This window comes from Triticum dicoccoides, chromosome 4B (genome assembly GCF_002162155.2).
Source record: "Triticum dicoccoides isolate Atlit2015 ecotype Zavitan chromosome 4B, WEW_v2.0, whole genome shotgun sequence".
In the NCBI taxonomy this organism is placed as follows: domain Eukaryota; kingdom Viridiplantae; phylum Streptophyta; class Magnoliopsida; order Poales; family Poaceae; genus Triticum; species Triticum dicoccoides.
This window is the reverse complement of record NC_041387.1, coordinates 336,958,596-336,968,500: the sequence shown is the minus strand read 5'-3', so window position 1 is coordinate 336,968,500 and position 9,905 is coordinate 336,958,596. Positions and strand designations below refer to the sequence as shown.

Here is a 9,905-nt window from a genome sequence, read left to right as displayed (position 1 = left end):
CCCCAAGCTGCGCCATCCTCTCTTCTATTTTTTCCGAGATTTTATTTGGGAATTTCTTTGGTGTTTTTGTTTCTTTGTTTCAGGAGCGAGCGGCCTCGGAGGATTCGAGCGGCTGGTGCGTGCAATCCGCCCTCTCTAACTCGCTTGCTTGCGATTTTTGGTACGACTTTTATGGTTCGATCTGACAGCATCTTGTTTACAGGGCTAGGGTTTTGGCATCTCCGTCAAGGGTGTTCCGTTCCGTGTCCCGCGCCAGGATTTTCAGGTAACCCTACTTAGATGTCCTACTATATTCTTCGTGGCTAGCTTGCTTCCTTTTTGTTTGTGTCTGCGCCTTTCCTCGAAGGACAGGGAGTTAGGGTGGTCAGGTGTTGAAGCTTGAGCATGCTGGTATTATATCTTGTGGTTGCTATTGATTAATCTGGCCATCCTGTTAACTCGTAGATTTAAATCGATGCATTAGGCCACCTAACACCACTTGACATCTTTTATCAGATATATATACAGTTCTAGTCCATAAAAGAAATCCATTGAGATCTGGTGATGGCGACTTTAGGTTTTATTTGTTTCTTTGTTGGCAGTTATCATGTCATCATTCCCTGTTCTGAAGAATCGACCCATCGATCAATGGAAAGTTACTGAGTTGAAGGATGAACTGCGAAAGAGGAGGCTCCCTGTAAAAGGTCTGAAAGAAGAACTTGTGAGGCGTCTCTTTGAATCTATTCAGAGTGAAGAGGCATCTGACGAATCTGCTGAAGATGTTGGAGCCAATGAAGGCGCACCCATTGGCAAAGATGCGGGGGCGAACGGACCGGCTCATCAGGCACCTGAAGAACATAGTGCTAGTCAGAAAACTGCAGTTTCTGCTACAGAAGTTTGTCAGGAAACTAGGGTTCATGCAACTCAGGAAACTGCAGTTCCTCTCCCAGAAGTTACTCAGGAAATTATGTCTTCCTCTGTGGAACAGTCCCCCGGGGATAATGTAGTGGCAACCCATGAATCTCTGTCAACAGAAGCCCCATCAGAAAAAGGAGATCAGCCAGAAGCAGTTGCTGGAGAAAATTCTACAGTACAAGCAGGGCACCAGCATGCTGAAAGCAATAAGATGCACATTGAGGAGACACCAGAGGTTGTCACCAACGGAACAACTGTTGTCGCTGATGTGACAAGTGCTGATATAAAGTCGGACTTGATCTCTTCTGAAGCCAAGTCAGATACTGCTGAAGCTAGCAAAACTGATAAACAGGACACATTACCAAAACCTGTGGATGCCCAAATACCAGATGCTGATCCTATGGAAACTGATGTTGCAGCTGCATCAGTGAATAATGATGGGGAGAGGTTTGTTCCTAAGAATGATTTGGGCGACAATACTTTGATTGATAATGAAGTGTGCAGTTCTGACCTCATGAATGAGGATCACAAGCCCATTGTATCAAAATCAAATAATCAGGTACTTGAGGTTAGCCCGGATTTAGGGTCTCCAATTAAGTGTGAGTCAATTTCTAGTGATGATATATCAAATAACAAAAAGAATATAAAGGATAACTTGAATGCTAATAATTTTGATTTAGAACTAGAGGTTAAGCCAGAGATGTTCAAACCATCGTCCGGCATTACTTCCTTAGGTGGAGAATTGCAGCCATTCGATGATGATAAAGAGCTGGTCAAGAACCAGTTCTCTTTGGAAGACATTGATTCGACTGCCAATGTGGATGAAGTTTGCTCTCCAGAGAAATTAAATTTAGACAGGAGTTCAGGTGATGAGTCAATGGAGGATGATGTTATGGAGATTAAGCAACTTGATTTCAGTGTTAAATCTGGTGATCTCAGAGGGAAGACTGAGCCTAACTCCTCAGAACATGTGAAAGAGGTGTCTCTTCCTGTTTCTGTTGTCAAGAGCTCCTCTGCTGATACAAAGGAAGTTATAGCTGAAGAAAAGCCATCAGCCTCAGCTGAAAAGAGAAAATTTCAAGGTTTATATCTTTCTCTCCTGCCCTTTCACTTTCTAGTTTCATTTATTTACAACCGTTGGCTCCTGGAGTAAATTCCATCTTGAATGATGAGTCGGATTATCTTTGTAGTTCTGATTGCTTGCAAACATTGCACCAAAGAAACCAAGAAGTGTACTGCATTGGGTGTGTTTTTGTGAGACAAGAAAGTTTGTGTAGGCACATTTATTTTTACTGTATTGGATATGTTTCAGAAAGAAATCATTCTCTGATTTTTTTTTTGTGTTAGCATGTTTGTTTCACATAAAACAAAATTTTCTAGTGCTTGTGAGTGCAAGTTAATTTAGCTGAGGAAGGCACAGATGCTCTGTACTCTAGTATTATTGTTAGCTGCTAAGTACGAACTGAAACCCATATATGTTAGATAGTACGGTGATGTTCTATTGCTTACAAGTTGTCTAATGCTACTTAATGGGGATTTGTTCAATATGTCATTAAATTTGGATACGGAATTAGAATGCTAGTGAAGTAATGAGCATATGATCGTTTGGTCATTCTGCAGTTAAATTGGCAGTGTCCCTGAGTTATGTATTAACTCCCTGTTGAACACACAGCTCAAGAAACTGTTGCAAACACCGAGCCAATCAAACGTCAGCGTCGATGGGCTGCAGATAGTGGGAATGTTCCAGAAAGACAACCGTTGAGTCAAAGTGGTTCTGATGCTCGTAAGGATATTCTCCAGCCTGCCTTAAAACGTTCTCTTGGCAGGTCTGATTCAACAGCAAGTGGAGATTCTCCAAAGGAGAGGATTGGTGAGTCCTTGTTTCTTTACTTGTCCTTCCATTACCAAGTCTTTATGCTTCATCAGTTCATTGTTTTCTTTTGGAAGCTAATTGTTTTTCTTTGTTTTGGTCTTGCAGTGCCACCATCTCAGAAACCGGCAACAACTTCCTTGAGAATCGACCGGTTTGTACGCCCATTTACCCTGAGAGCTGTGCAAGAGCTTCTTGGTAAATCTGGATCTGTTTGTAGCTTCTGGATGGATCATATCAAGACCCACTGCTATGTTACAGTATGTTCTATTTGTTAATCACAACATCAGTGTGTTCTTGTCTTTTATTTCCTTTTATCATCTTTGCAGCAGCATATATTGTTTTCTGACTCGACCTTCGTTTTTGCTAAGGATTGTTTTTTGTAAGGTCCAATACAGCAGGCTTGCAGCCTTTCTTATGTAACCAAACTAAAAACCCATAGATTCTAAATGCGGTTTCATAATGCTTATAGTGAAATCATTTTGACACTTTATATTTCTCAAGTGGACTTGATAGTCAGCAAAGCCTGATAACTGATGCTACTTTCTATTAATGACTTGTGTGGACTAATTGGATTTTAGTTTGGAGTGGATATGGTTCTTAAAGAATGTATCAGTTGTAGATTATAATTAGCTGAAAAGCATTCATTGTGATGATGCTGGATATTGTAAATATTTGTTCGCTGACTTTGCCTCCATGTCTTATTTGCAGTTCTCCTCGGTGGAGGAAGCTACAGCTACTCGTGATGCTGTCTACAACCTGCAGTGGCCCCCAAACAATGGCAATTATCTGTTAGCTGAATTTGTTGATCCCCAGGAAGTGAAACGCAAGCTTGAACCCCCTCCCCCTCCCCCAGCAGCAACAGCAGTGGCGGTTCCTATTAGCCCAGCCACTACACCAAGGGAGGCTCCTTTGCAGCAAGGTCAGGCAAATCAAAGTGTGCCTCGCCAAGCTGCTGCTACACCAAGGGAGCAATTGCCGCCTCCACCACCCCTTGTGAAGCCTCCTACATCTGATCCAAGGGAGAAGCTCACACCCACCCCAAAGAAGGCAGAACCTCCTGTGGTGACACTTGATGATCTCTTCAGAAAGACACAATCCTCTCCAAGGATTTACTATCTGCCTTTATCAGATGAGGAGGTGTCAGCCAAGCTTGCTGCACAGGGCAAAGCAAATTAGTGAATGGCCTCGTGCTTTTGTTTTGTGGTATGTAGAAGCAGGCAAAGACTGGTTTTATCTCCTTTAAGATTGTATAATGTCGTCTGCTTTTTTTTAAAAAGATTGTATGTCCTCTGACCCGAAGTTGTTCCGGAGTACTGAGATACTGGTTTTAGTTAGAACATCCTGGAACCCTACTGGTTAAGTAGTGAATAAACATTCAGGAGAATGCTTATTAGTGTTACATTTCTGTTCTGTCTCGATGTGCTTGGGTAGTTGGGTCCTGCTGTCCCTCTTATAAGAAGCAAACTTTTTCCCTTGGAATTTGAGTGAAAAAAATATGAAAATGTGGGAAAAAAGAAGCAATCCCCACTGTAATCTTTTGGTCGTATGTCGTCGGCGTTTGTACGAGAAAGTCCCGAGTGAATTACATATTCAACCCGCTGGCCTATTTAAGTGGCCTATTTGAAAAAACGTTTCGTTTATGTAAAATGATCTTGTGATTTGGGGTGTTCAACCCACAGTCCGACAAGGTTTGCAAGGAAAAAAAACACGACCACAGCAATGCACGGGCTTGCCTCCTCTCCCTCTCGCCCACGAAGCCGCCACCACCCCGGGCGAGCCTCGGCGCCGCGCAGCACGCCCTCGAGCTCCTCCGGCGGCCCCAGGAGGGGTTCGTCCCTCCTTCCTTCTTGGCTGGGATCCGCCACCCCTACACCTCACCTTCTCTTCATATCATCTGCTGCAGATGCAGATAGAGCATGCCATAGGAGTTCCGCATCCACCACGGTCGTCACTGTAAGGGTTTCTTCACGGAGATGTCAAAGACGCCATGGACTTACAACTACTCAAGGTTTTATCTTGTCCCCATCATATCCCCTCCCTTTCCCATCCCTTCCTCATCTCTCTTGCTAGCTATCTTTTTTAAATAACATACACATTGGATGACCAGATACGCAACCACATAAGTTTTCTGATCCATGCTCATAGGGTCTATATTTGAATGTAAAACTACATGAGAATTCACTCAGGGTTGTAAAACAGAAAGGAAAATTTACATTGAAATTTGTCACATGCAAACTAGAGGAAGGAGCAATACGTAGAGAATTCCCCTCAAGATGTTGAAATTTGTCACATGCAAACGGTATGTGTGTTGCTACTGCTGAATGATGCTCGCTTGTCGTTGTTGCTATAATATGATTTAGTAGAGCTTGTCTAAATGGGTTAGAAGAGGGGTGATGAACTATTTTGTTGGAGTTTAAATATTCTCTCATGTGTTACACTACTAAATTGTGCACTTATGTTGTTGTTATATGAGCTGGTAGGCAGATTTTAAAACTATTGGGCGTACTTATATATGGGTCGCGCTATTCGTCATCCTGGATGAGGAATAGTTATTCTTCACCCCTCTCTATTTTGACATCAATGCACTGTATTTTTACGTTTCATAAATTTTATCTTATTTCATACATAAAAAGAGAACATAAGAAAATCTGTACTCGCCGTAAAAAATATTTTATCTTATGTAAAATTACGAATGTAAAAACATAGTGTAAAACATACATAAAATGTGATTTTTTTTGCTCTTATAACCTATAATTTTGTTTCTTATACCAAATTTTACATATTGAATTAATATGCATGTAACTATTTATATTCTAAACATAATTTATTTAAGAAGCGATCGTAAGATTATCTCGGGTGAAGAATAACTTATTCTATATATATAGGACAACAGTTTGGGGCATCTAGGTGTCCAGGCTCCTTGCCTTTCCACCACTTGATCGCATTTAGACGCGTGCTGTTGTAACGGGTATTGTTGTTAATGGGTTATTCCATTACAAATTTCCGATCAAATTAATTATGACATAATTACTTATTGAATGCCATAAATATGACTCCACGCATCATACATAGCAAGAGTCCTTTCGTGGGAAAGAAAAAAGTAGCATGCATGGCAACATTGCATGTTGATAGACATAACATGAGATAGAAATTAGAAATTAATGTGATACTCTGTAGAAATGTAGGAAAAACTATTCATAGTTAGTACAGTATGCACGATTCTTATTTGACCGAGTTACCAAAATGTACGCAAGCGTATCTTAAGTATGTGTATATTTTCATTAGATAAATACCCGAGTATGTGTACATTTTGATTAGGTATAACACACATACATGAATATTTTCATTAGGGATAATACTCAACTACATACTTCAAATATCTATGGATAAGAAAAATTGAAAGTACTTGATATTTTTTAGGTATGCACATACTCATCGTATTTTCCTATAACTACATACCCCGACGTGAAATGCATGAGTACATACCCCAAAATACGTAGGTATTATATCTACTTACTTTTGAAGTACATATGCCCAAATAATTGTATATGATACCCAATAATTGGTATCGACTAATAATATGTACCTAACACATAAATACTTATATTAGGTATACCAACACCCATAAATATTTTCATTAGGTATAATACCCAACAATTGGTATAATACCCACCAACTGGTATATTATCATTAGGTATATTTAGGAAATATTATTATTAGGTATAATACCATGAGTACATGTGTATTTTTACATAAAATATATTAGGTATGTGTATATTTTTATTAAGTATAATACCAACACCAACATGTACATATTTTAGTTGGATAGAATACCCATCAACTGGTATCGCGGTCTAATAATATGTGCACATGGGTATCAGGTATGTGTGTATGAACAAATATTTTTATTACGTAAAAAGAAATTACGAACACGTACATGTACATGTCTTAAGTTCAAGTAGACAACATGATTCAAATTGAACATGAATGATCAGATGGTTGCTGAATCTAATTTATTTTTGTATGCGTAGAAAGTGTCACTGTAAAAGGAATGCGAGTAAACTAAGAAAAATAAATCAAACGCTTAATGCTATCTCATATATATGGAAAGTCTTGCATGTAGTAAATTAGGAAACAAATCAATTATGATGCACATCACTTACATCCAAATACTTAACGGGTTTTACCCAAGCAAGGTGCCCAGACACCTAGGTGCCCTAGTTAATTTACTATTCATCACCCAAGATGCATAATAAGTTATTCTTCACCCGAGGTAATCTTACGTTCGCTTCATAAACAAATTACGTTTGGAATACAAATAGTTATATTCATATTGATTCACTACGTAAAATTTGGTATAAGAAAAAAAAAGTTATAAGACCAGAATTACCGCATTTTATGTATGTTTTTATGTTCGTAATTTTACATAACATAAAATATTTTTTACGACGAGTATATATTTTCTTACGTTCTCCTTTTATGTATGAAATAAGACAATTTACGAAACCTAAAAATATGGTGCATTGATGTCAAAAATATGGTTCATTAAACTATTTCTGACCCAGGGTGACGAATAGCTTGCCACAGAACTAGTTAAGGATTTCGACGGTGTAAAAGTTCTTAAAAATCATGAAAAAAATACTGAACCAACACACTTATAATACAATATGATCCAACGGAGGGATTAAGAAAATATGACTGCATGTGTCCTGAACAAAAAGAACAAATGTTCAATATATATTGATCCTGCAGTGAGCTGAAATGCTTGTTTTTTTTGTTGAGTACACATAAATGCATATTTTCACAATCACACCGTTGGATCATCTTATTATACTAGAGTGAGGCTCCCCTATTTATTTCATATTTTTTACTTACTTTTAAACCGTTAAATGTTTAGCAAGCCTTAACTAGTTCCGTGGCAAGCTATGATAGACACAGTTTTACCTATATATATATAGTAACACTATTCTGATCCTGGGATCAGAATAGTTATTCTGATCACAGCCGGCCCTATAAGGGCCCGACTGGATGTTTCCGAACCAGTGCGTCCTGATGAAAAAAAGCCCACCACCACCCCGACGCTACGCCCACGATCCATTCCGGCCCCAATTCACGCTCGATCCCCACGCTCCGGCGCCACCCTGGATCCCGTCGTGCCGCTGCCCGCCGTCACCGGACCTGGATCTCGTCGCGCCGCCGCCCGCCATCGCGGGCCCTGGATCCCATCGGGCCGCCCCCGCCGTGGATTTCTGCGCGCCGCGGAAGACCACCACCACCAAAGCGCCGCCGCCTGCGCGCTGCCGCGGCCACGGCCCGCCCACACCAACCACCCCCGGCGCTCATTAGGTTGGCCCTGCCCAGGCTCCATCGCCGCCTTGCAGCCTCCTCCCGGTGGGGCTCCACAGCCACAACACCAAGGGCGTTCATCGCCGCTACCTCCGGTCGTTCAGGTACGCAGCCCTGGAGAAGATCAAACAGGGCGCGCACGAAATAGAGTGCGAGAAGTCTACCTCTCCTTGCTATTCTTTTTTTAATCGTGGTGCCATCAATCCATCTGCATCGAGGCCATCATGACGCAGCAGTTGCGTTTGAGACTGGCTACATCCTCAGCGTCGAGGTTTCCGTAGCAGGTCGGACTATGAAGAAGTAGTAGGCCAGACTGAAGAAAAATAGCAGGTTGACAGATTCGCCCTCATCCAAAGGGGATGCAGGCCACCGCCTGTCTCCTCGGCCTACACAACCATCTCCGCGCTGCATCGTCATTCCAGTCTACGCTCACCTCGCCTGCCAAGTGGAAGTTCAATTTCTCTTGCAAGGTCCGGTCACCTTCGTGTTCATGTCACTGCGAGATGCCGGGCCGCGGCGTCCAGCTGCACAACGGAGTATAGGGTGTACATGTCGAGAGGACCACGCCGCTGGTGCCCAGTGTCACCAAGCTCCTCCCAAGTGCAGCCTCCCCGAGCTGGCTGGCCATGGTCCGCGCGGCGCCTGAACTCGAAGAGAGCCTGAACTTTGTAGCTCGGGTTGCTGCATCCAATTGCTATCTTTCATATGAATGAGTAGAGAAAAGTCATAGAGAGGAGAGAGAATGAGCAATAAAACGTGTGGTGCTGGTTACTTCTAGGAGATAAGATGGAGAGATGACGACCAAAAGGCGTGGTGTAAAAACATGCATGGCTTTGTGTATAAAAATGACTATTTGTTTGCAAAAAAGGGTACTGCTAATGCTACTTTCATTCCATGGACAGTGCACTATTTTTTTTTTCAATTGAAGGGTGTTGATCTTACGGGAGTTACTACCAAAACACAACTAGCCAAACAAAAAAGACGTTTCAAAAAATAGAATCCCAAGTTCAAAGGATGTTGTCGAGCAAATTCATGCATTTAGGAAAACATAGTTCGAAAGACGTTTAATAAAAAAAGATAGTTTGAAGACGTCAAATAGGGGTGTTTGGAAAATCAAAACACTACAAAAAATAAATAAGTCAAAGTTCATATCTAAAAATATGGGGAGGTCAAAAGCACTACAAACATATAAAAAAAGTCTTCGTCGGCAAGTAACATCGAAAGTGATTTTTCTACCAGTGAGGTTCGAATGACACACAAAAGCTTCGCCGGAAAGATAGAATTTAACCAATTGTTTAAAGAAATGATGTTCAAAAACAAGAAAACGTGAAGTTCGGACTATTCAACTTTTACGAAAAAATAAGATATTTTCCGTTACTATAAAAATAATATGAAGAAGTTCAAATTAAAATAATGGATCGATTCGATGTTTATGTACCAGGAAGAAAACTTGCCTCACTGAGAAAAATGTTAACTCTGAGAATGAATAAATTAGAGAGTTCAGTAATATGAAAAATAAAGATATTTTCTGTTACTATAAGATTATTTAGTTTAAAAATGTGTTGTCTAGTTCTAGTTCTATACTATTTTTTCTGAAGTTAAATAATATCTGTCGGGGCAGAAAAATCAGGGTTTTGATATGTTGGTTTCAGTTTTAGAAATGCTCCAGAAAAAATGCAAAAGAAAAATGGAGCAGGGGTTGCACGAAGAATAAAAATAACAAAGTTCAAATTAAAATAGAGAAGCAATTCGATGTATACGAGAAACTCAAATAATTACCGTTTCTAAGAAA

At 40.6% G+C, this 9,905-nt stretch overlaps 1 protein-coding gene across 1 annotated transcript; it reads left to right on the top strand.

The window, feature by feature from the left end:
* The first annotated feature begins 6 nt into the window (after positions 1-6).
* On the top strand, positions 7-4,177 carry LOC119296092 (apoptotic chromatin condensation inducer in the nucleus-like). The gene is made up of 6 exons (XM_037574495.1): positions 7-115; positions 203-265; positions 582-1,976; positions 2,567-2,764; positions 2,873-3,024; positions 3,476-4,177. Exons 3-6 carry the CDS (start codon positions 587-589, stop codon positions 3,941-3,943), a joined length of 2,208 nt encoding a protein of 735 aa, XP_037430392.1. The 5' UTR covers positions 7-115; positions 203-265; positions 582-586; the 3' UTR covers positions 3,944-4,177.
* The last annotated feature ends 5,728 nt before the right edge of the window (positions 4,178-9,905 follow it).

What these genes read in the sequence shown, in the direction of transcription:
- LOC119296092 (XM_037574495.1), top strand. Translation starts at nt 587, where the DNA reads ATGTCATCATTCCCTGTTCTGAAGAATCGACCCATCGATCAATGGAAA. An exon ending in TGAAAAGAGAAAATTTCAAG is followed by an intron (nt 1,977 to 2,566) that starts GTTTATATCTTT and finishes TTGAACACACAG; the next exon opens with CTCAAGAAACTGTTGCAAAC. An exon ending in AGACCCACTGCTATGTTACA is followed by an intron (nt 3,025 to 3,475) that starts GTATGTTCTATT and finishes TCTTATTTGCAG; the next exon opens with TTCTCCTCGGTGGAGGAAGC.